At 53.9% G+C, this 24,719-nt stretch overlaps 7 protein-coding genes across 7 annotated transcripts; 5 read left to right on the top strand and 2 right to left on the bottom strand.

Moving 5' to 3' along the window:
* Nucleotides 1–1,897: 1,897 nt before the first annotated feature.
* Nucleotides 1,898–3,018, bottom strand: CkaCkLH20_13235 (uncharacterized protein; the record flags this gene model as incomplete). The annotated part of the gene is made up of 4 exons (XM_038895945.1): nucleotides 1,898–2,318; nucleotides 2,383–2,457; nucleotides 2,520–2,753; nucleotides 2,807–3,018. The coding sequence occupies 4 exons, from the start codon at nucleotides 3,016–3,018 to the stop codon at nucleotides 1,898–1,900; spliced, it is 942 nt and encodes a 313-aa protein (XP_038738779.1).
* Nucleotides 3,019–4,303: 1,285 nt separating this feature from the next.
* On the top strand, nucleotides 4,304–6,064 carry CkaCkLH20_13234 (uncharacterized protein; the record flags this gene model as incomplete). The annotated part of the gene is made up of 4 exons (XM_038895944.1): nucleotides 4,304–4,580; nucleotides 4,633–4,845; nucleotides 4,901–5,598; nucleotides 5,657–6,064. The coding sequence occupies 4 exons, from the start codon at nucleotides 4,304–4,306 to the stop codon at nucleotides 6,062–6,064; spliced, it is 1,596 nt and encodes a 531-aa protein (XP_038738778.1).
* A 1,910-nt stretch (nucleotides 6,065–7,974) lies between these two features.
* On the top strand, nucleotides 7,975–9,519 carry CkaCkLH20_13233 (uncharacterized protein; the record flags this gene model as incomplete). Its single annotated transcript, XM_038895943.1, has 1 exon — nucleotides 7,975–9,519. One exon carries the CDS (start codon nucleotides 7,975–7,977, stop codon nucleotides 9,517–9,519), a length of 1,545 nt encoding a protein of 514 aa, XP_038738777.1.
* An 833-nt stretch (nucleotides 9,520–10,352) lies between these two features.
* CkaCkLH20_13232 (uncharacterized protein) lies at nucleotides 10,353–11,765 on the top strand (the record flags this gene model as incomplete). Its single annotated transcript, XM_038895942.1, has 1 exon — nucleotides 10,353–11,765. The coding sequence occupies one exon, from the start codon at nucleotides 10,353–10,355 to the stop codon at nucleotides 11,763–11,765; it is 1,413 nt and encodes a 470-aa protein (XP_038738776.1).
* Nucleotides 11,766–12,458: 693 nt separating this feature from the next.
* Nucleotides 12,459–13,913, top strand: CkaCkLH20_13231 (uncharacterized protein; the record flags this gene model as incomplete). Its single annotated transcript, XM_038895941.1, has 1 exon — nucleotides 12,459–13,913. One exon carries the CDS (start codon nucleotides 12,459–12,461, stop codon nucleotides 13,911–13,913), a length of 1,455 nt encoding a protein of 484 aa, XP_038738775.1.
* A 5,230-nt stretch (nucleotides 13,914–19,143) lies between these two features.
* On the top strand, nucleotides 19,144–20,799 carry CkaCkLH20_13230 (chromo domain-containing protein; the record flags this gene model as incomplete). Its single annotated transcript, XM_038895940.1, has 2 exons — nucleotides 19,144–19,891; nucleotides 19,940–20,799. 2 exons carry the CDS (start codon nucleotides 19,144–19,146, stop codon nucleotides 20,797–20,799), a joined length of 1,608 nt encoding a protein of 535 aa, XP_038738774.1.
* Nucleotides 20,800–22,800: 2,001 nt separating this feature from the next.
* Nucleotides 22,801–24,060, bottom strand: CkaCkLH20_13229 (uncharacterized protein; the record flags this gene model as incomplete). The annotated part of the gene is made up of 1 exon (XM_038895939.1): nucleotides 22,801–24,060. One exon carries the CDS (start codon nucleotides 24,058–24,060, stop codon nucleotides 22,801–22,803), a length of 1,260 nt encoding a protein of 419 aa, XP_038738773.1.
* Nucleotides 24,061–24,719: the final 659 nt, after the last annotated feature.

Below are 24,719 nucleotides of genomic sequence, written 5' to 3'. Positions count from 1 at the left end.
TTCCAAGTTTCTGAAGGCACTGGCAAGAGTTCCGGCGCTTGAGATGGATATTCTGCGGCCGTTGGGAAGCCTTGGTTGCTTGAAAGAGTCTAGACTCTCAGGTAAGTCGAAGACATGGGCCGTTTGACGAGTATCACCCGGTAGTAACCGCTAGATCTTTACCCGTTCAACAGGGCAAAAGAGAAGCAGAAGCGAGGAGGCCGTGTCTCGACCAGACGGGAACTGAAGATTCGGTTTGGCAACCAAGAGAGCTCGGGTTCCCTGAAATGGCCACACACATGAAGGTGCCTGGAGTGAAACTTCCTCGCTTTTCCTTCTCCCAGACCCTAGACCTGTGGGTTGCAAACTCAATTGAGCGACGAAACTAATTATTTCTGAAATGGCAGACCGGCGAACGAACGGTGCAGACGACAAAGGTGCAAGCATTATCATAACAATATGCGTTGTAATTGCCATCAGTACTATCTTCGTTCTTTGTCGGCTTTTTGTCCGGGTGAAGATTCTTGGGAAGGATCATCTGGATGACCACCTCGCAGTTCTATCACTGGTAAGATGCCCACGGCCTCGTATGACCTCTTTTGGAATATAGATCTGACTTGAATTGAACAGATACTGAGCTACATAACAGTAGGCCTTGAGATATGGGCCGTACAGAGCGGAAACGGTCGACACGCGGACACCTTATCGATAGAGCAGCAATCGGCCGCTGTTCTGTCAACGATATCCGGCTTCGCACCGAACGTCCTCGCATACACGGTCCCCAAGTTCGCTGTCATTGCACTTCTCGTTAGAATATTGAATCCGGGAAGATTTCATCGCATCGTACTTTGGTCACTCGCAACAATTTGCCTTGTGCTGGTTTTGCTCTGCATCATCATCCTCTTTGCGCAATGCTCACCGACATATGCCCAATGGGATTTTACAGTCACCGAAAAGAGCTGTTGGAGCCCTTGGGTTCTGATCAACGTTGCAATCCTCACCGGAAGTAAGAACGCACCTCGCCAGGGTCCTTCTGCTGTACTTCCAACCTAGAATGATTGTTAACGAGACTTTCACGCAGCATCTTCCGCAGCACTTGACTTGTACTTGGCGGTCTACCCTGCTACAGTCTTGATGAAACTGCAAATGAACATCAAGAAGAAGATCATACTCAGTATAGCACTAGGCATCGGAAGCATGTAGGTCTTGCTGGAGATCTCTTTTCCGCTGCCAGCTAACGTTTAAAGCTCTTGTTTCATATCGATCTACAAGAGCACACGCCTTCCATCTTTGGCAAGCAAAGACTTTACCTGTATGTTTACAATGTCACAAGGTACAATACACGGACTAATTGTGGTGGGAAAAGATGACAGTGCAGACCTGGTGGTGTGGACAGTGTAAGTTCTTGTCATCAAATGGCTGTACTACTGAATCTTGATCACGCTGACAAGTTCGAAGCATTGAAGGCAACGCGCTCATCATCGCATCGTGCATTCCTGTCCTCGGTCCTCTTGTCGAACTGGCTCTCGGCCGACGCGTGCTCAGCTCAACCGATAGAAAGTATAAGAAACAAAGCGATACAGGAGGCCTGCGTTCAGGAGCAATCGAGATGGATGGTTCTCGTTCTCTGACACCAGACGGAATGGGAATGTTGTAGGCAAGACTTCGACCGTCATCCATTCAAGGCACGACTTGGAAGACGCAAGCAGTCAGGAAAGTATCTTGGACGGGAACAGAACAAGACAAAGGCCACCAGGTATTATGAGGACAGATGCTGTAACAGTTTCGTAAGGAGTGGGCCAGGGGCGAGGCGACGCGCATATATATTGATATGTTGTATAAAAGTTGAAATTGTGATTATTCAAGAAGCATACATCATCTGACTACTTTTAGCACCCTTTCATCATTCGACACGAGACTATGTTGAAGATTTAAAGCCCTTCTCGAAGTACTCCATAACTTGTGGGGGCATCTCTCGGTATTGCTCAAGCTTTCCCTCGACAATCAAGTCACTGAGAGTCGCCTTCTTGTATCCCTCCATGGCCCAGACATCCTTCCCGATCATCCGGTACTGCTGGCCCGTACCCCAGATCTTGCGGCAATACCACGACAACGTGAAGAGACTTCCGTCACTGAGACCGTCCTCGATTTCTCGTTCGACCGTTTCAAGGCCGTGGGTGAAGGTCTCGGGCGAAGACCCATTCTTCTGCTCCAGCGCCGCCGCGACCTCCTCGCCAGTAGGCGTAAGCTCGGTCAAAGCAATGGCTCGGTTCTGTATCTCAGATACAGGTCTTTCGGTGAAGATTGACACGTATGCTGCCGCAACATAGTCTCTCGTACTGATCACAGTTTGGCGTCAGAATTTCTCCAGTGACATGTCAAGACAGTTTGATAGTTGCTTACCAAAGGTTTACTTCAGCGTGTCCACTGCCCGCGGTGTAGACGAGTCTGTTGCCCTTGACATCGACTCCCATGCCCCTAGGAAGATGAGACCGATGAGGAAGGCAAGTAGTAGACAGGGAGGAATCAAAACAACTTACATAGTGTTCAGAGCGAACTCCGCAAAGTTACCTATAAGAACGACTGTGGTAGGAATCCCGGCTGCCTTCGCCGCCTTCTCAAGATCGTCCTTTTCCTTGTTGACCTTGATGCGAAGGCCTTGCTCGTCATAGCGAGCTGCCAGGTCGGACGGCGAGAACAGCTTGACCTTAGTCTTTGGGATAGCCTTGACGAAGCCGTGTTGTCTTTGCACCCCCTCATGTCCAACCAGGGAACTATGATAATTAGCTCTCATCAGGTATACCTTAGTAGATTTAGGTAGTCTCACATCACTATATCGATGTCCTTCAGAGCCTGGACCAGCGCTGCTTCGTCATTGACGTCAACTTCGATCTTATCAGTCTTCTCGGGAAGTGTGGAGATGTCCGATCCGGGACGGTAAAGGACCCTGACAGGAGCCCCGGACGCTATCAGGGCAGCAACAATCCTAGAGCTGCCCCAGCCACGGTGGCCGTAAACGGCAATGCGATTCATCGTCATGGCGGTGCTTGAATAGAACGGTGTATTGGTCGAAGAAACGTCGAAGTTGAGTATCGTATTGTGGTCAAGGCGAGGAAAGGCTGAAGCCAAAGCCGCCGGGTTATATACCGACTTGTGGCTGAAACACTAATTAAGACATGCATCTCGCCGTTCGCTTACGCAGCAAAGCCTCGGACTTAAGATCGATACAGCGCATCATTGCGTCGCGTACAAATTTGCGAGCATCTTTTGGAGTATCACCACAGCTGTCGTGCAAACCCGGTACCCGAAAGTGGATCAGCTCGTTTTCGGTCCCCCGCTCACCTCTCCGAGGACCAGCGCCAACTGGGCCCGTTGATCGCCTCGGCCAGTACAAGCGTCAGGTATGATCGTTTACCGGGCATGGAGATGTGGGAACTTGGCTTGGTGGTAATGACAAACTGCGACGAATAGCTTATTAACTCATCAAGATGGGTCGAGTTTCTTCGTCATACACGGTAGCGCTTTGCTTCCGGGTGCATTTTGCGACGTAGTTTCCGAGGAGAAAGAGTTCTTGAATAGAGTGAAGCGCGACCAATGAGGTTCAACTTCGACCTTTAACGCGCATCGTCTTTGTTTTCGTCGTCTGGTGCCACCGCAATCTATGGCATCAAGCCCTGGAAAACAGTCCAAGCGGTCTGTTCGGGCCCCACTCGAATCGGCGGCGCGGGGCCGCGTGACCCGCTGTTGGTTCGGAGCATGCCGGCGTCGCCCGGACAGGTGAATACACATCCTCCTGCTGCCGTCATGGAGGAAACCTACGTCTGATTTTCTGTATGGAATATGCACTTTTGTTACCAGTCAGTCTGCCGGTATTATTGATATAGTGAAATGAATTATTGCTCACAGCGACCGCAGGAGATTGCCAGTCGACGCCACCGACGAAAAGGTCTCCTATGATCGCCCTCGGCGGGTCAACCGGTCCGTCGCGTTCAGGCGGTAATTGCTGTGAAGACGTTAGATCTACCTAAACCTTCTTTTCCAGCAGTAGTAGAGGCGAGTTAGCGATGTGCAGGCCGGAGGCACAGCAATCGTGCCTCGCAAGCTGAACAAAAGATCCTTCTGAAGCTGCTGAAAACGCCCAAAGAAGCTACCTTCATGCCGCGGCTAGGCGAGTCGATTCTTCCGCCGGCGCGGTTCTCCGACGCGTCTAAGCCGGCTTCCGTGTCGTCGAGCTTCAGCACAATGAGTACTTATATCAGTGTGTAAGACTTGTCGTTGCATGTGCATCGCCAACGGGAATTTCTATCAAAAGTCGATCGTCGAAATGGGTGTGCTTCATTGGGCACCTTTTCTGCTGTTCAGCGCTGCGGTAGTCCAGTCTGCACCTTCGCCATCTGTGGTCATCGATGCCGGCGCCATACTTGGAACGTCCACCTCTCTTCCTTCATCTGAAGTCGTCGTAAACAAGTTCTTGGGTATCCCGTACGCCCAACCGCCTGTTGGAGAAGATCGTTTTCTTCCTCCGAAGCCTATCACGACGCTCGCATCAGATCCGTTCAGTGCGGCCAGTTGGGGGAATAAGTGCGTCGCAACGAGCGGTGGTAAGTTCCCGAAGTAACATGCCGCTTTTCACATCCTCATAATCAGCTGCAGCTCCCGATGGACCTCCTGAAAGCGAAGATTGCCTTTTCCTGAACGTCTACGCGCCGGCCGGAGTGGGGTGCTCAAAACCGGGCCGGCCGGTCTTGGTGTGGATCCACGGCGGATGGTTGCGGGAGGGGACGGCGAGTCAGCCGATGTTCGACGGTACCGGCTTCGCCGCTGAGCAGGACATTGTGGTTGTCACTTTCAACTACCGCCTCAGTGGTAAGCGCTTCTGGTGGCATTGAACGTTTTTCAATCGTCTAACATCGCTGTCCAGTCTTCGGCTTTCCGAACTCTCCTCAATTGCCCCTCGAACAACGAAATCTCGGATTCCTCGACCAACGGCTCGCTCTCGAATGGGTACAGAACAATATCCACGTCTTCGGCGGAGACCCGTCGAAGGTCACTATTGCCGGAGAGTCCTCTGGCGGATCTTCCGTCGATCGCTTGGTGACCACCATTCACACGAACCCTCCGTTCCGCGCAGCAGCTTGCTCCAGCGGACAGGCGACCGTGAGCGCGATTGGGAGAGACTCTGGGCCACTTTCCTGGGCAGCACTAGTTTCCCTTGTTGGATGCAGTGGTTCCGATGAGATCGAATGCATTCGCAACGTTGACGCCAAAACCCTTCGGGATACGGCTGTCGCGAATGGTCTCGACTTCAGTCCCGTCAACGACAACTTGACGCAGATGGAGCTTCCTTACCTTCCATCTCGCGCTGCCGGTCTCGTAGCACATGTGCCGCTGCTCATCGGCTCCTTGGGACAGGAGGGTACTTACCTTGGTCCCATGTACGGCCTGAACACCTCCGCTGTCACCGAGGAGGAGATTGCGATGTTGATTACCGCTTTGACTGGTGGCGACTCGGAATTGGTCGCTGGTATCCTCCAGATTGTCCAGATCATCCAGCAGAGCACCGGCGTCTCGCTGTTCCGCGCTGCTACTCAAGTATACACCGAAGTAGTTTACCAATGTGTAAGTGTCGGCCAATTAGTCCTATCTGAACTTGCTGTCGCTAACCCTCAACCGGTAGCCCGCTCTCCTCGTCTCCAGAACCTCAGCCCAGACCGACATCCCAACCTGGCGCTACTTCTACAACGCCTCGTACCCGAATCTCGCCGCTTCCGGCTACACGTCTGACGAACTGGGCGCGTCCCACGGCACCGACACGGCCATGATCTGGGGGACGTATCCTAGAGATGGCGCCGTCGAAGGACAGGCCGAAATGAGTCGCTACTTGCAGAAGGCCTGGGGCAGCTTCGTCAAGGATCCTTCTGGTAAAGGTCCCAACTGGGAGAAGGTGGACTCTGAAGGGAACAACATTGCCTGCATCGGATGTGGCGGGGAGATTGGGCCCGTGATCGTTCCATCTGCGGCGCTTGACGGATTTTGCCCCGTGTACGAACCGTACTTTAGTCGTGTGAAGACGCCGTTTGTATGATCGGTATCAGGACCACATGTTTTTTTAGAAAACATCTCAATCAATCCACCTCTCTTTCAAAAACCACTCCGAGGTTCCAAGGACAGGACAAACGGAGGCACGTTCGTAGGCCTTGATAGAACGTAATGAATTTATCTGGCCAGCGTCAATCCGATACATAAACCCTTCCCTGGGAAGCCGAAGCTTTCTCTCACTCGAATGCCTCCCACATCTTGCTGACAACATGAGATCTCTCAACGCAGGTCATGTATTTCACCTAAGAGACATGCGTTTTGTTGGACTTCGCCACCTCTTCCCAGCACGTGAAATCCACAAAAGTCATATCTGTTCGTGATAAAATCCCAGCAAATGGGGGTTGAGTGGGTGCGACGCAGAGTGAGCAGGTCAATGCAGGCTGTTTGACGCGTCTTGTCGAGACTCGCGAAGGGTTTCCATGAGTTGGCGCTCATCCAGAATGCAATAGGTGACAACTCGAGTCTCGGGAAGTTGGGGGTACTGTCGCAGGGGTTTGATGACCAAAGTCACAGAGTTGAGAAAGGGAACTGCTGGAAAGTCTGACGAAGGAAAGCTCTCGTAGCGAGACAGAGATATATGATCCTGTCTCCTCAGGCTTTGAAGATGCAAGAGTATGCCCTTGACCAGTGCCCGCTGACGATCGGAGATGTCGTTAGATTTGGAAAGCCCGATCTCTCCGCGCGTTTCCGGGCTGGGGCTATCACATAGCTCCCACACCGTCTGATTGATGTAATCGATGAGTGACAGATGCTCCTTCGCGGGCTTAAAGTAATTCACAAACCAATTCTTTTCGCTGCAGTCGAAGATCCACTGGTGATACAAGAATAGACGGTGAATGGATGCAGCAATGTCGGGCCTGCTTTTGATCAACTTCAGGAAGGCGACCACTTGTGAAAGTTTGCCAGTGACACAGATTGTCCGGTACAGCAGGCGGCTCTCTGCGATTATTGCACGGTAAAGGTGGCTCGTTTTGGAAAGGTTGCTCAAGTCGTGCCACGAGGCCTGAATGTTATAGAAGCCTTCGTCCATCGAACAGTCTGGATGGAAAGTTGCTCGGACGGACTGCCGGGGATGGATGAAGTAACAGATGTGAAGAATGAGCTCAACAGGGAGCTTGCTGAGACTGGTCATCGTCGAGGCTGGAGCTTTCGGAGTTGTTGGGCGGAAATATGTGCCGATGAGAGAAGCTTCTGCTTCGTGACGTACAATGATAATTCGTTGAACGATGGCACTGGGGCATCTTTCGGTTATGAAGCAGACATGATTCATAAGACAAATGGACATAGACATGAATGGAAGCTTGCAGATGCGTCAGCAATCTACCTAAGCTGCACAAAGATATCAGGCCGTTATGTTACTCTGTTCCTGGAAGCCAAAGAAAGGTGTCTGCATTGTCTTTGCCTTAGTCGCTAAAGTATTATGCTAATGTCGAGACCCAAAAGCTTGCTTCTGACAAGAAACAGCCCAGGTTGAAAGACATCACGGGATGCATCTTCTCAGGTTCCTTAAAGTAAGGCCTCTTGGACATCTGAGTAGCTCGAGACAGCATTCACAGTAGAAGGAATGTATTGCTGCCTTTGGTCCTGGTTGAAAATCTCGCGCCTTCCATCAAAGCAAAACCAGTCCCGTTGTCACGTGCCTTCTTCCTCCACCTTCTGGTTTGTTCCTGCCTTCTGCCATCCAAGGCCAGGCACCTTCCTCGGATTCATTGAGAGTCACCCGGTCACCGTTGTTTTAAGACAGCCTGCCTCTTGGAAAATTCTGCCCTCTCCATCTTCGACCCTCAAGAAACAGCATGCCACATGAGCCGAACACTTGACCACGAAGTACGCAAAAGAGTGCATTCTCTTAGCTTGACTGATCCTAGCTAACCTATTGCCTTACCCAGAGCCAAGATGCCGAAGTTTTCCGACCTTCCCTCGGAGCTGGTGCTGGAAGTATGCGACTTCTTGCTTTCCGGAAGTCCCAAGACCCTTGAACGTGCGTTCGCCGGCGAGAGCAACGCATACCTCTGCGGTTACGACATCTGCAAGGCGATACGACAAGGTTGGAAGGACGTTCTCAACTTATCATGCAGCAGCCGCCGATACCGAGAGCTTCTTGTCGATCAGCACAATCACGTGTACCGCACCATCGCAGTCGGCGGCTACAACAACTTCAAGCAGCTTCTCTCTCTTCTCCGCTTTTTGGATAAGAAGCCCGAATTGGCTACAGGTGTCAAGACCTTGTATCTCACCCTGATTCCGGAATTCACCACTTCGTACATGGCGGAACTTCAAATCGACGACCTCAAACTCATCAGAACGCAGGCAGCAGCGGCCAACATCTCATACTCCAAGAACCTCTGGACGAAGCCCAAGCCATCAGAAAAGCGTATCTGCCGCCTCTCCGCAGACTACGATTACGATTACGGTGAAATGTGCGATTGCGAATACTGCATGGACATGTGGGACGATTGTGGAGATTTTGACGAGGAGGAACCCCATGCGTCATGCGATTACGAGCGTATGGGAATGCTAACCAGCCTGATTCTTCACAAGATGAAAGGCCTGGAGCAGTTTGGTTGCAGTATCTCCAAAGATTCCTTCAGCATGGTTGGCGACGGCAAGCAATGCTCACTGCCGATTCTCCCAGAGCTCCAATATCTCGCCATTGCAAAGGAGTTCACAGAGCACGAAATATCTCCGAACGACTTCAAGGTGTTGACAGGCCTTGGAAATACCATGACGCACCTCTGCTTGAGCGACATTGGGCCGGTGCAAGGTCACGTGAGCGAAAGCGGTTTGCGCATCCAAAAGTTCGAAAACATCGCTCACCTTGTATTGACCGGAATGGCATTCTGCAACGAAACGCTTTGCGAATTTCTCGACGACTTCTGCGGACCGCTGACGTCGTTCAAGTTTCTTCCTGAAATAACTGGCATGACGTACTGGGATTTCGCCTACGAGGTTACTGCGATGCCGCAGGAGGTTGTCGACGCTCTACTTCCAAAGCATGCAGATTCTCTCCGCACGCTCTGCATTGACTTCACCTGGTTCCACGACGATGATTTCTGGTTCGAACGGGAGGTAATCGACACCTTGGAAGGCTTTGTGAACTTGGAGAGTCTTTGGATTGATTGCGACTGCATTTCTGTGCCCTGGTTCGGAGATGATAGCGATAATGACAGCGAAATTGCGGATGCGGATGTCTTCGGCCGTCCGAAAAACGTCGTCATTGAAGACTTGCCGCGAAACCTTCGGCAAATCTATTTCGCGGGGGGTCTCGAGAACATCATGCCTGATTTGGCACGGCTGGCGGCGAACAGTAACGTGTTCCCTCGCCTCGAGTCTATCGAGTTGGACCGTAACGAGAAGGAGATCGTGGAAACTATGACCGCAAAGGGGTTCAAGCCTTCACTGGCAACTGTCAAGCGGGCTACTATGTGGGATACAGAATGAGGTTCAATGTCATAGGAATGAATGTGTAGTTTTCTCGGGTAAGGCGTCTTGATTCGGTCGTACGAGGAGGCCGTCCGAGGGGATTCTGTCCCATTATCAAACGAGGATTGCGATCGTCTACTAGAGACAATGGCGTTGACTAGCTAATAGCTAGATACGAAATGGCTTCATGAGGATCAATTGTTTCCTATTCTCAATATTCTTCGTTCAATGAAAGTTCGAGAAGACTCTGTCTAGCCGCCCAGCGTGCGAACTTTTGCTGCCACAAATGGAAGTTCATGTTGTTCAGGACATGTTTGATGCAGAGAGCCCAGACATTGGAATGCCTTACCATCAGAACCAAGGATCCTCTTCCAAACTGCAGTTTTGATAGATGGATTGAAGTCAGCTCGAGGTTCGATCATGCTGCTTGAAGCTAAGAAAGTGCTAGATTATTCTCGGAATAACCTTTGACGTAGAATTTATCGTGAGGTGAGAAACACAGTCCTTTTTCGTCGTACGTTGTTCCATTTGTGATCATACTGCACCAGGACAAAGGCTCTGCGCATTCAAACGCTTTCCTTCATGTGGAGGATTCTTCAGACTTTGAGAGAATCGTCTTTTAACATCTTTTTTTTGCTCATCCAATCATAAATGACGACGGGGTACCCATTTTGTGCTTCTTAGGTAGTCCTTCCTTTTTCTTTCCCTCCTGGCCCCTTCCCACTTCGTCGACTATATTTCGCCAGTACGCACCAAGTCCCTGCGCCGTCCTCAAAAGAAACAAATCCCACCTTCCATCTCATCTACTCATCTCCATCCCTCTCTTCCCACCCATCCCAAACCTAGTCAGCATGGCCAAGTTCTCCGACCTTCCCATCGACATCCTGATGGAGATCTGCGACTTCCTTCTCCATCGCGGCACCACCATCGAAGAGGTCTTCGCCAAAGCGCACGTGGCATTCTGCATCGAACCAACTCTGCTCGAAGATATCATCGCTTTAACTCTTCAACAGGGCCACAGCAGCGTCGTGGCCCTCTCTCAAGTCAGCCCCTCCTACGAGCCTCTTCTCCAGTGTCTCGATCGCACCTTGTCTCTCCATGGCAAGACTTTTCTCAGTGACGCAGTCCGCTTCCTCAAGCTCATCGATTCCAAGCCAGAGATCGCACAGCGTGTCAAAATCGTCTACCTGAACCTAGAGGAGAAGGACTGTGCCGACGCAGACTTTGACGGGCAAACCGTTGACTATCTGCGTCAGCTCGCCGAGAATGGGGGTATACCATGGTCCGAGGAGCCCTCTTGCCATCTCCCTGTGTCGTACGTCTTCAGTGGGTCGACCCTTGAAGATCGTATCAACACCGTCGCCAGAATCCTGATCGGGAGGTTACCCAACGTTGAACAGTTAGGTCTTTCCCTTCCGGCCCTCCCACTCGGCTACCATGACAATCCCAAAAGATCTCCTGAGAGCAACGTCGTTCTCAAACGCCTCAAGCACCTTGCTCTCCGTACCTACTCGCCAGTCATGTCTAGAAACGTACGAAGGGGCTACCGGATCCTTGAAGACCTCGCTGTTACCCCGACCCACCTCTTTCTCCAGGATCCCTTTCTCTGTCATGTCGGGATCGGACCAACCGCCAAGCCATTCTCTCATCTCTTCCAGCACGTCACCCATCTGATCCTCGGCGGCCAGATGACACATGAAGGGGACCACGAATCGGAGATTATTCATATGATCGAATGTTGTGCTCCTCTTCAGGATTTCAGATGCGAGGCTCCCATGCGCAACCATGATTCCGGGACTCACGGTGCCTTGGCGATCATCAACAGCCTCAAGAAGCAGCACGCAACGAGCCTACGAACCCTTGCCATTCGATTTTGTCAAGGCTGGCTTGAAGATGACCTAGATTGCATTGAGTTCACTTCATTCATCAATCTGGAGAACTTGTGTATGACTACAGCATGCATAAAGAAACGACAGGTCGGCCGGGCGAAGGACGATGCCACCAGAACTGAAGGCACCATCACCACACTGCCCAAGAGCCTGATTCAGATCTACTTCTTGGACTACCCCCAATGCATTGCAGATGAGCTGAAATGGCTTGCGTCGCACCGCGAAGCCTTGCCCAACCTCAAGCTTGTCCACTTCTGGGATACCCGCATGTGGAACGAATGGGGAGGGTGGGAAGACACGGAGTCGGATGCTTTGGTTAATAGCGGTCTGAACGTCTTGCCCTTAACCTGCGACGCTGTGGATTGGCAGGTCTAGAGCTCACCTTTGCGGTGTCATGCCAGGTCGGCACAGATATTGGACATCAGGTTGCGTCCGGAGGCGTCCCAAGGTTTTGCCGGTTCTAGCGTACTAGGTACGAGGCGAATCCGACAGTATGAGAACGGGGGCAACGATTATTACGGTAGCCATCTACAGAAGGTTTGAGACTGGCTTGGGTATTTGGTCACGGTCCGCTGTGGAATGAGGGTCACTTGGGGGTGGAATCGAGAGGCAGTGCGAGAACAACAACAACAACTACCCGCCCGATGAGTATCCCGCGGCGACTTATGCAGGGTTGTGTGTATTCTAGTGCTCTTGAACATCAAGACCTTTTCTTTTACATCTGCGTGCCCGCCCGATGTGTTCTCGCTGAGTAAGTTGAGTCATCTAATATCCAGGTTCCCTCAAATGGGCTGTCATCGTGAACTTCTCAAGGTTGTTATTTCCCCACCGTTCCGAAGGCTTCCAGGTATGGCCATCCATCTATAAGTACACCAAGACCCAAACGTCCGTTAACGATGAAAAAATTCTATTTGCGAAGGCTTCGTTTCTTCCGCAAATGTTTCCGGTGTTCGAAACTCTGCCCTCCATCATCCACCTCGACCATCCCCACGACGATCACGGCGTAGTGCAGATATCATGGCAAAATTAAGCGAACTTCCGTTCGAGATCATACTGATCGTCTACTCCATGATCCCGAACCAATACTCGGCGCGGGAAATTCTCGAAGCCGTCGATCGGAAGAGACGCGACGCCCTGCTGGACCCGTACACCGCCAGTACCAAGGAGTTCCGTAGCTTCCGCAAAAGGAACACCAAGGATCGGATGGCGCTGGTGAACTTGAAAAGGACTTGCAAAGCGTACAGCAAACTGCCGATCGGGAAACACTTTGGGCATGTACCGATAGGCATCCACGCGAAAACGCCCCTGGAAGCGATGAAACAGGTGTGCGAAATGATCGCGCTGTTGCTGGATTACCCCGACATGGCGCTTTGCGTTCGGCAGCTTTACTTTTGCGTGGAGAGCCGCTGCGATGAGGATATCAAGCTCCCCGCTCGTCTCCAAGACGACTTGGTATCGGCAGCCACGTCATCTGCGGTCAACATGAACCTCGACTGGCGCCCCCCTCCGCGTACAGATTCGATTAGCGATATTTTGAAGACCTCCTGCGAATCCGAGATTTTCCTAGGTCTTGGTATGGTGCTTTTGATGCGGCTTCTCCCGAACGTCGAGCATCTGGTCCTTGCAGCACACGTCCTCTCATACAACTGGATCAACCGCATGTTCCCGGCTTTCGGTGGTGCCGGCGGTGGTGCCGGCGGTGCCGTCCGCCCTTGTCTCCTGAGTAGTATTCGATCCTTCACCTTTCAAGGAGACAGCCCAACACTACCGAGGGGCAGGCTTTTGAGACTGTGCGATGCCACCGGTCTCTTCCAACAGGGATCGGAACTCTTTGTGCAAGATCTACAAGTGCGTCTCTGGCGAGAGATCGATACCTCGGAAGACGTTCAGCTTCAGAACCTGAGTTCCCTGGTGCTATCCAACGTATGGATCGAGCTGGAAGCGTTGGAGAAGGTGGTCGACAGGATTACTCGTCTGACCAAATTCATCCTCACGAACTTGGAGTGGCAGAGGTCGGCGCGCCCCGTGCCTGCCGCCTGCGACATCATAGACGCCTTGGAAAAGCACGCGGACAGCCTGGAAACGCTGGTCTTACGTTTCGCCCAGCGTCGGGAAGGCGTCCATCGGCCGGTCAAGTCGCTCGCGCACTTCACGGCGCTCGAAAACCTATGGATCAGGTCGACGGAGTTCCGCGACGTCAAGGACCCCGGTTCATTACCGGAGCCGGCGGACATGAACGTGATCATGATGGGCGGAGAAGACCTTTCGGGCACCGAATACAGCGCGTTCGCGACTCTGCCGAGAGGTTTGAAGAGGTTACATGTGGCCGGCTCTGCGTCATACGTGGGCATCGATCTGGACTTGATGTATTACAGACTGCGGGACGGCGACCCGTCTGTCAAAGTTCCTGACGACTTCAGGCTGGACGGCCGTCACGCAAATTCGCGATTTTATATCGATAGACTCCTACATATGGGCTTCAACGTCGGAGACGAGGTGGACAGACGCCCGGATTCGTGGTGAGGTCGCTGTTGCACACATATCTTGGGGCGTGGAGGGGCAGACCTCACGACGGCATGGGATGGGTGTCGCTGAGCTGCGTGGGCACGATGGATGGAAAAGAAGTTTGAAGAAGAGGAATACATAGCATCAGAGACTGAAAATAGAGAATATACCCATTTCCAGAAGACCAATCAACATGACTTTAAAAAAGGGAAGGAACTCGTGTCGGGCAACTCGCTTAATTTGCTCCTTCCTCAGTGCCGGCTCTCGACCGACTTCACTTTTCAACACGCACCTCAAAATTCTTTTTGAGCCTCCTCACCTAGCCCGTCACAAACTCCTCTCATCCACCACGGCCAAACACCACAAGGCCAACGACGACCATCCCCACCACCAACGAATGCGAGGCGCGGTCACTCAACATGGCGGAACTATCTAGCCTCCCGCCTGAGATTGTACTCCGCGTTGCCTACTTCCTCGCGCCCGGTCACCCTGGCAATGACCTCTTGGACGAGGGATTGCAGGATAGAAACTCCAACGCCCGGAGACTGCTCTGTCCCATCCACGCCAGACGCAGCGCCCTCCACAATCTCTCCATGACCTGCAAATCTTTCCATCGTCTTTTATTCCCCCACCGCCTTCGATCCGTGGGATTTGACGATTTCAACGGCATCTCGTCGACAAAGCGGATGTTGCTCTTCCTTCGGTACTTGAGAAACAACCCCGATGCCAGAAACCATGTGGTCCAGCTCTACGTCCACGCTCCGGCTCCTTATGACGAACCTCGGTTTATTGAGGTTCGTTCTAGATGATGCGTCTCAGTTATTCTCATACTAACCAAACAATAGTATGGTAACGCATGGCGTTTCTCCCGAACTGCCGCTGGAGCACACCACGCGGTTGATTTCTACAACTACTCTGGCTTTCCTTCCGACGTCTCCGTCTTCCCCGAGGTTCGTGCCCCAGCTATGCCTCCGAATTGATCTCGTTCTAACATTCGCGGGGCAGGAACGCACATCTTCCCAGCATCTTAACCAAGACTCCAGTGAACTCCAGATCGTGAAAGACGCAGCACGTTCTGTAGGAATCGATCAGCTCTGGGATCTAGCGGACCTAGTGCTCGATGAGGAAGTACTCCGTGGTTACGAAGAAGTTTCTGTCGGCGAGCCGCCATCAGAGAGGCCAAGGCAGATTCATAACTTGGTTCTGAATTCCTGTCTGGTCTCTCTGCTTCTGTTGAGCCTCCCAAGGACTCAGTATCTCCTTCTCGCCTTGACTTTCGAAGTCCACTTCTTCGTCTTCGACGCCTTGTCCAGCATGAAGAGAGCGAGGGATCACCTGGCGGGCACACCGATTCTCCAGTTGAAGTCACTGGCACTCGGCGGTCTTGAGGATGAAAGTTTCTCTTTGCAAACTCTGTCGGAAACCAGCATCAACGCCTTGTCGTGCTTCAAGATGCGCGATGCATTCTACATTGGAGGGTTTTCTATGACCAACGACCCTGGCTTCGCAGCTATGACCAACCTCACCAGCCTGACTTTTGACCGCGTGCCGGTTTCCTACGAAGAGCTCGAGTCTGCAATCCAAGGCTGTGGACGCCTGAAGAAGTTCATCTACATCCACCCCAGAGCTTCAATCGTCCCTACCCAGGTCCCCGGTCTAGTCCTCATCAGCCCTAGAGAGATTATTGACGCTTTGGAGGTGCACTGGACGACGATCGAAACCCTCTGCCTGGACTTCAGCCACTACACCCACGAGGAGGATGACACTGATGGTGACGACATCACCTCACTCAAAAGTCTCACCAGCTTGAAGAGCTTATGGATCGACTGTGACTGCTTTGGACTGCACTTCCTTCCCAGCGCTGAAGACACTTCATTTGCTCAAAGACTCCCAACATCAGTGCGTCGGCTGCATCTAACTAACTCTGTTGGCACTGTCCATGACGAGCTGCTCATGTGGCACGAAGAGTTGATTGATGGAACTGCCGATGTTCTAGTGCCCGATGAGCTGGAACTTGAGGAGGTGTTCACCCTGCAGGACGCGCAAAACATCGTGAAGGACCTTGTGGCTATGTTCCAGACAACCAGGATACCCTCTGTGTGCATCAGTTCTGTTCGTCCCACCGCTTGGTAGGTAGTTGGTTAGAGGGAACGGAAATGCTCGTTGAGGTGGAAACATGGATCAGAAAACACGGTCATAGACTTACCAGCATTAAGCACTTATATTATATTGCCTTTTCTTGCTGCTCTTGGATGTGCCTGCCATGCAGTTACAGTCGTGGGCACTTCAGAGCATAGTCAATGGAATAATGAGAAAGCAACACAAAGAAGAAATCCATACTTACAACTGGTCCATGTGGCTGCGGGTGATTACATGAATCCACAAAATCTCCAGGCAACCAGTAAACACTGAACAATTTGATAGGCTCGCCTGGAGTGAAAGAGACTAGGTATGCACGCTTGATTACTCCTGCAGCTCAAACTATTGACAATTGAACAAGTCGATCAAAAAAGCCCTTGTCTCCTTGTTGTCCTCTCACCTTTATTGGCAACCTCTTGTCCCAGATTGGCGCTCAAAGGCAGCTCCATGAAGCTCCTCAACTGCGCCACCCTCAAGATCGAGGAGTTCTTCGGCTCCTCCATCCCGAGATCCTACGCCATCCTCTCCCACCGCTGGGAAGCCGACGAAGTCACCTACCAGGACGTCACCGCCGACCACCCCCAGGCTCTGGCGCAGAAGCGCGGATGGGCCAAGATCCGCCAGACATGCCGCGTCGCGCTGGGGCGCGGGCTCGACTACGCCTGGGTCGACACGTGCTGCATCGACAAGACGTCCAGCGCGGAGCTCTCCGAGGCCATCAACTCCATGTTCAAGTGGTACGCCGACGCGTCCGTCTGCTTCGCGTTTCTGTCGGACGTCGGGCCCGGGCAGGCGTTTGCGGAGTCGCTGTGGTGGACGCGCGGGTGGACGTTGCAGGAGCTCGTGGCGCCGAGGGAGGTGCTGTTTTTTGATCGCGAGTGGGAGGTGATGGGGACCCGGGCGCAGCTTTGCGAGGTCATTCATGGGATTACTGGTATTGGGGAGAAGATCCTGATGCATGGAGCGAAGCCGGGGCCGAGTATTGGGACGCTTCTGGCGGGTATTCCGGTGGCGGTCCGGATGTCGTGGGCGGCGAAAAGGGTGACGACGCGAGAGGAGGACCGCGCGTATAGTCTGCTTGGCATCTTTGGTGTCAATATGCCGATGCTGTATGGCGAGGGTAATGGGGCGTTCATGCGTCTTCAGGAGGAGATCATCAAGGACACCAACGACCTCACTTTGTTCGCGTGGACGAGCATTTCCAGAGGCGTGGCGGGCCAGGACTTGAAGGACTATCGGGGCATTCTCGCTACTTCGCCCCATGAGTTTCGGGGCTCGGGGAGCCTGGAGTTGAGTCGAGACACCAAGTACAACCCCGAGGTGAGAACACCATGCTTCTGCTGCTCTGGGACCACAGTCAGAACACACAACTAACCTCCACCACAGTACACTATGACCAACAAGGGCCTGCGAATGGTCGCCGAAACAACAGTATCAGACAAAAACCTCCAAGTCCTCAGCCTCGGCTGCCACGCCTCCTCCGACACTTCCAAATCCCAAGTCGGCATCTACCTCGAAGACCAAGGCGGCGGCGTCTACCTCCGCGCGAAGCCCCACACGCTCGTCAAACTCTCCAACAACGCGCCGGAATCCTCGCACGCGATCTACATCAAACGACACGTCGAGACGGAAGCCGCGGCGGAGGTCGCCGCGCAGATGAAGTCCGTCTCGCGCGGCGCCATCCGGTTCCACATCCTCTCCAAGTCCATCGAGGTGATATCCGCGGCGCCGGCGCGGATGTGGAACCCGCAGCGGCTCATGTTCATCACGGACGGCGAGAGCAGCAGCTTCGCCGGGTACGTGTACCTGCGGATGACGGGGCCGAACGGGAGCCTGGACGGCGTGGTGGCGTGCGGGTTCGACCCGGAGGCCAGGATGTGGTTCTGTCCCGGGTGGAACGGCCGGGACAAGATTTACGAGGCGGCGATGAGCGGCGATATGAAGAGGATGCGGGAGCTCGGGATCAAGAATGGCAGGAGCCGGGTTGCCTCGGCGAGTTCGAAGAAGATTATCGGGTTGCAGGTCACGGGGGCGCCGGGGCAGCAGGGCTTTGATGTTTCTCTCGAGATGTCGGCATGTACCGTCATGTGAGAGTATCAGAAAGAAACGAAGGTTTGTGTGTGATGATGTGTATGAAGGAGAGCGGATGGGGTTCTGGAAGCATCCCGGTCGCTACGCTGAGTTAATTCTGCTGACAGAGAGATGATGGATAGAGACGACGGGAAATTGCCTTGATTAACCGACATGATTAAAACAATAAGGTAACCTGCATCGTGACAAACATGTTCATACAGACCGGAGTCTGCATGATTGCTGCCACTTTGCCCAGCCGGCATACCTGCAGTGGCAACAGGGGTAAAGATATGCCATCCGGAAGCCAATTCCGTCGTCTCATGCATGCAGCAGACAAACACGGGTCATGAAATATGTGCAACTCGAACGAGTCGACTTTCGTTTGTAGCTCATGTTCGTGATATCAGCCTGCAGACGCGCCTGCCCTCTGCTGTTGGCCTGCCTGATTCCTGCTTCCTGCCTTTTCGAGGCAAGCAGCTCCTCTCGGAACCGAAGGGAAGGAACGACTCCACATTGTGGAATCACGTGCATGATCCCCACAACGCTCCCCGTTTGACGTGCGAAGCGAACCAATGACGACGCAACCGGTTCGATTATCTAATCAGACGTCACATCGCGTCGTCGCGTTACTCTGCACTGTTACTGGGCGCAAGGGACCAGTCGTGGACGTGGACCGGGTCGTTAACAGCTGTCGCAGCAGAAAGCACGGAGCAACGATAGCAGCTAGCAGCCAGCAGCAAGCACCACCACAAGAAGGCCAAAGCTCCTCCTCCCGATCCCCCAAGCTGACCTCACTTCTTCACTCTTCTCGTCCATTTCCGACTCCGAGTCAGTCCATCTCTTCTTCCAACTCCGTCCTCTTTTCCCATTCAACCCAATTGACTGCGATAAAAACAACGCAGCTCGGCTGTTTTTTTCCTGATTTTTTTCCTGGCTATTATCGTCGGGGTTGCGCAACCCAGCCAGGCGCAATCCACATCACTTTCCCACGACATCCGAGAGCGTTTGCGCGATCAACTCACCATCTTCCGTGAAAATGGCCCGACTGAGCGAGTCGCCAGCCAACGGTGCTCAACCACAATCCGCGACCAAGCACCAGGTTACCCTCAAAAACGGCGCCTTGGGAGGCTTCCTTTCCTCGCCTGCGAAGCCCTCCGGTTCTCAGTCGCCACACCCTAACAAGCGCCTGAAGAGCCTCACAGCGACTGCAAGCCCACGCTCTCAGGCTTCCCGCTCCGTTTCTCCTGCCGGCCAACGTCTACCTTCACAAGCCCCTCTCAGCTCCCCTGCGCGCAAGTCCTTGGCCGACACTTCAGACAACCTCGATATCGGAGATCGCAGCACCCCTGCCGACTCCGTTCAAGCCGCACCCGTCGACACTCCCACCGCATCTACGCCCACCTCCACTGCGCCGACCGCAAACATGGAAGTTGTTAACGCCGCCAGCGCGGCTACCCCGGAGCCCGTCACCGACCGCCCTGGAGTTGTGTCCTCAGTTCGCAAGACGCTCACCAACGTCGTGAACAACTTCACCGGAGCGCGCAACGGCAGCGCTACTATCACGTCCACATTCGAGCAGACGATCGTCAGCCGCAAGCGCAGCAGAGAGCCTGAAATTGAAGAGACGCCCACCCCTGCCGAGGAAACCACCCCCACGGACGACCAATCCGACGAGGCCGCCGAGCCTGCAGGTGCCAACGACACCGTCGTCGAACTTGGTAACCAACTCGAGGCCGACGTTGCCGCAGAGCGTGCCAAGAGTCCGGAAAAGAGGACAGCTCAATGTAACATTTGCCTTACACGCCTGAGTCTTCAATGCTAACGTTGTGCAGTATCGTCAGAGGCCACTCCTGCTACGGACGCAAGTGAGATCAACGTCACCACTGCCGTCGGCGACGCCGATACCATCGAAGCCGCCGAGTCGACCAAGCCCGCAGCTCCCGCCGAGGACGAAGACGAGGATATGGCGGACGACCCTGTGAACGGCCAATTTGTCCTCGACACGATCCTTGATCACAGGCATGATCCCAAGGACAACACTCTCTTCCAGATGCGCATTCGCTGGAAGCACGACGAGCCGAGCTGGGAACCCGAATCGAATATCCAAGAGGACGCAGAGGAGGCTCTCTTCGAGTACTGGAAGACCGTCAAGGGTGGCCGCCTGGGCGCTATGGTCGACAAGAACCTATGGCACGTTCTCAAGGTGGAGAAGCACAGGCAGAAACCCAATGGCAAGGTCGAACTGTCCGTCGCGTGGACCGGGTCGCCGGATCGATCTTGGGAGCCGGAGGACAACATCGTGCAGGTCGCCAGGGAGCTTGTCGACGACTACTGGAATTCCAAGGGTGGTCGCGAAAAGTGCGTCAGGGCCATTGCTGTACCTGCGAAGAGAGGCCGCGGTCGTCCTCGCAAGGTGGTGGATGAGGAAGCTCCGAAGCCAGCCGCTAAGCCAGCCCCGAAGCAGACCAAGGCCAAGGCGGCAAAGGAAGCAAAGGAGCCCGCGCCCAAGAAGACTCGCCAGCCACGCAAGAAGTTGACCGACGGCGTAGAGGACCAGAACGAGAGCGTCCCGGAGGCGGCCGCGAAGGATGAGCAGCCGGAGCAGGCTGCGAAGGAGCAGGTTGAGGCCAACGCAGAGCCTCCCAAGAAGCGCGGACGCGGTCGCCCCCGCAAGGCCCCCGCCGTGGCCTGAGTCGGCGACACCAGTACTTTTCCCGCTGTTTTCTGCGGAAGATTATAGACATTTGGACTTGCTAGGAAAAAACGGCGCGGCAGGGGAGCGGGATCTTTTCGGATGGAGGATTCCGGGCACGTAGTTCAGGTTTTACGAGGACACGGGGATTTGCCCGGAACGTGTACTCTATGTTTTACATTGGCTCTCATATGAACTTGGCTTTTACCCAAATATTAGAGCGGTTATCGATTCAAGCCTGCGCATGCATAGATAGCGTGAACTTTGTATGACTGAGGGCAGGTGCGATGGTTAATACTCACGATCTTCCTTGAAGACAATGGAGGATACTTTGCACAATGCTGCAGCGACAAGTTGGAGGTACTCATCAAGCATGTTATTCATGCCCTTTCCTCTACGTAACCAATATCTCATAATCTGCGACCTCTTCCACAACCCCAACCCCAACCACGTCTACCATAACAAGCCGAATAGCGAAAGCAGAGAATACAGCCCAGTCCGTCCCACCATTCTTCCTTCTCTCCCTCTCCAACGTTCCCAACATCTCTGCCGCCGCCGACATCACGTCCGAAGGATCGATGTTGCCGGGTTCGTCACGAGAAGTCTGCGTCGACGACTAGCGTGGCCAAGAACGAAGTCGTTAAGAACATGTCCAGGAAAGAAACCCGGCTTTTCCATCCCGGGTCTTTCGTATTGAAGCATCAAGTCCTCGTCTGGCGATTTACTACTCGGACTTGCTAAATCGTTCATGAGAAATATGTATCCAAGTCCTGCTACCTACCTTGCATCATCCACGTTACCCTTATCCCAAGCCAGGGAACTAACAATCAACGTTCGCAGCACACAGCGATGGCACGCAATGAGGCCTTCATGAGCACCTCAAACTTAGCTTAGGTACGATATATACGAAGAATAGAAAGAGCCCGTCCGCCACATCTCGAATCATGAGGCCGAGAAACGCCCCGAGATATCAATACCTTTCAAGCCTCCGAGGTGAAGTTCGTCATTCGCATATGCCCTACACACACCCACAGCCCTACGATAGAAGCCCGTCCAATCACCGATCGAGTTATTACCGGACAAACGACCAGAGCTTGCGCTGTAAATAGCCGCGGCTGAGCCCCACTGGGTGAAATGTTCAGACGAGCTTTAAATAAGATGTCGGGCGTCAATGCGTTATCGAGCTTTGTGTGGTTGGAGCTTTGATTCTTGTTTCGAAAGGCGCTGGAAGCGGGGAAGGGGGAGGAGTTGGTCGTTGGGACTTTGGATTCATGGACACAAAAGGGTTGGGTATACGTTTACCGTTGGGTTCAGTCCCAAGAATAGGACTCTTTATTGAGCGGGCTGAGGGTTTGTTTAGAAGGGCTCTGGCTACGTACTCGGGCCTGGATTCCTTTTGGGGTGAGATGAGTGCGGAGTGTAGTACAAAGCCGGTGTTCATGGCATGGGGGATAAGCTCTTCGTTGGCATTATCTCAGAAGGAATTGGCTGGACTTACAGTCACTGACGATGAGCAATCATCGCTGAATATGAAGAAGCCTAGGAATCCCGATTACCCATGCATTGGCAGCCACCGATCGTGGCGTAGAACAAAAGAAACATCTTAACGCTCGAAAATGCAAGCCCGCTTTCCCCTAATGCGCCGTGGCTGCTTACTGACAGATCTACGAGTGAGATGACGGTTTGGTGTGACACGCGACGGTTGGCGAGGGGCGAATTGATCGGCGTGACATCATCGGAACCGGCCGATGGAGAGATGCGGGATCAATGGGAATGGGTATCAACGGGAATGTTTTGAACATTTGTGTAAACGAGACTGGATATCAACGCCTTTTTTCCGGGTAAAACCCCCCAATTTCGCTGAGATATATCCCAAACATGGCCCCAAATCCCCTCCATAAACAAAGCGGTATCATAGAACGAACGTAGCCGTAAACCCTCCCCCGAACACCTAAAGCAAAATTCGTAGACGTACAATTACATCTAAACCAGTCGTCTCAACTACCGCGCGTAGTCTTGCGGGTTGTACTGATAAGCCTGCGGTCCCGGCACGCGGTGTTGCGACGGGTCCGCATACTTGATCGGGTCTCCGCGGTACTCGCGGTGCTCCTCCTGCGTCTCCGGATGCGTGGGCAGCTCCGAAGAGAAGCCCTTGTGATCCAGCCCCGGAGAGGCGTAACCCCCGCTGCCGTCTGAGCTCATGCTCGTCGGGCGGCTGCTCTGCTGGCTCGGACTCGGCTGCCCTTGCGACCACCGCCACGAGTTCGGGTCCGGTGAGAGCTGGCTCTGTTGCGACATGGAGCTGCGGTCGTACTGCGGTGGCGCGGCGTGCTGGTCCGACAGTCCCGGTGACGGCTGCGGCGGCGGGTAGAGCGTCTTGTTCTCCTGCGGGTGGTAGAAGTTTCCGGGGAGTTCGGCGATGAACGAGGTGTGGCCTGGCGCGTTGTTCTGGTTCTGGGGGGAGCTGGGGAGCTCCATCGGCTTGCCGTACTGCGGCGCGTAGTTCCCTTGCGACCCCGGGCGGAGGCTGGCCATGGATACGGGACGGGGGACCTGGTAGCGGGGGTTTGCGGGGGAGTAGGACTCGGGTCGCGGGCTGCCGTCGGGGCGCTGGGGGAAGGTCGGGGAGCGGCCGCCGCTGAGACCGGTGCTGGTGCGGTCGGCGGGGTTGATGGTCTTGAGTTTCCCGTTCTCGATCATGGCCTGGAGGACACCGGCGTCGAGGAGCTCTGCCTTCTTGATGATGCGCGAGACCATCTCTTTACTCGCGGCCTTGAGCTGGACCTTGACGAAGCCGGTCATGGTGACGTTGCAGCGGATCTCGATGTCCTCGCGCAGGTAGAGGCCATCGACGGGGACGCCGAGGCCGGCCATGCCGATCTCGGGCTGGTGAGGGGCCTCGACGCCGGGCTGGTTGCCGTCGATGCGGTACTTGATGCGGATGTCGATGTTCATGGGGGCGTAGGTGTGCGTCTGCAGGCCCCAGGGCATGTCGTGGAAGCAGCCGTTGAAGGAGATCTTGCCGGAGCCCATCTTGCCGATGCCCGGGATGAACTGGACGCGCTCGGTGATCTCGTACCATGTCGAGTAGTACTCGTCGGCGGCGGCGTCGCGGGGCGCCTTGATGGGCTTGTGGTCGAGGACGAGGGGGTTGAGGGTGATGACCTCGGAGTGGGAATGGAGGATATCGATGGCGAGTTGGCGGGGGATGAAGCCCGGGATGGGGGTGATGGTCGTGTAGACCTCTTTTTTGCGCAACATTGTCGTCGATGTCGTCGTCGTCGTCTTCTTCGTTGGTGTATGTGTGGTTCTCGAGTCGTCGACCGTGATAGTTGTGTTAGGAGGCGTCAATGCAGGTCGGTGGCGGGTGGTATTCTCGAGAGGTGTGTGTGTGCGTGTGTGTATGTGAAGGATCACAAGTCCGTAGAGATGCCATGAGAGAAAGAAAGATTATGATGGATGGGCTGTTGGGGGTGTTTGCTGACGGAGGTGCCGCTCACAATTAGGCATTTGATCAAGCCAAGGAGGCCACACACAGCCCCCAGGACCGGGACCCCTCCTCCTGCTTTTACTCCTGCTTAGCCTTAGCCATGGGGGCCGAAAAGGGCATCGAGCTTGGGAACGAAAAGCATGGCATGTGCATCAGAATCAGCAAACACCAGTCCAGGTCGGTCCAACAAAAAGATGCGCAGAACTCTGTGTCTGTCCCTCAGTCTCGAGGGGCAGGGCGAGCAATTGGCAAGGTGCAGGGTGCTTGAAAGATGGAGGTGGGGGGCCCGGGTGTCCTAGCGGTAGGGTGGCAGGGGTGGCGGTGAGGTCTCACGTCATCTGGCGCACGGGTACAGATGATCCGTCCCCCGGTTTGCGGTGCTAAAAGGGACTTTCGGGAGCGTTTTTTTCGAGGTTCGCACCTTTCAGAA

Source organism: Colletotrichum karsti (assembly GCF_011947395.1).
Source record: "Colletotrichum karsti strain CkLH20 chromosome Unknown Scaffold78, whole genome shotgun sequence".
NCBI lineage: Eukaryota > Fungi > Ascomycota > Sordariomycetes > Glomerellales > Glomerellaceae > Colletotrichum > Colletotrichum karsti.
This window is presented reverse-complemented; position numbering and strand designations above follow the sequence as displayed.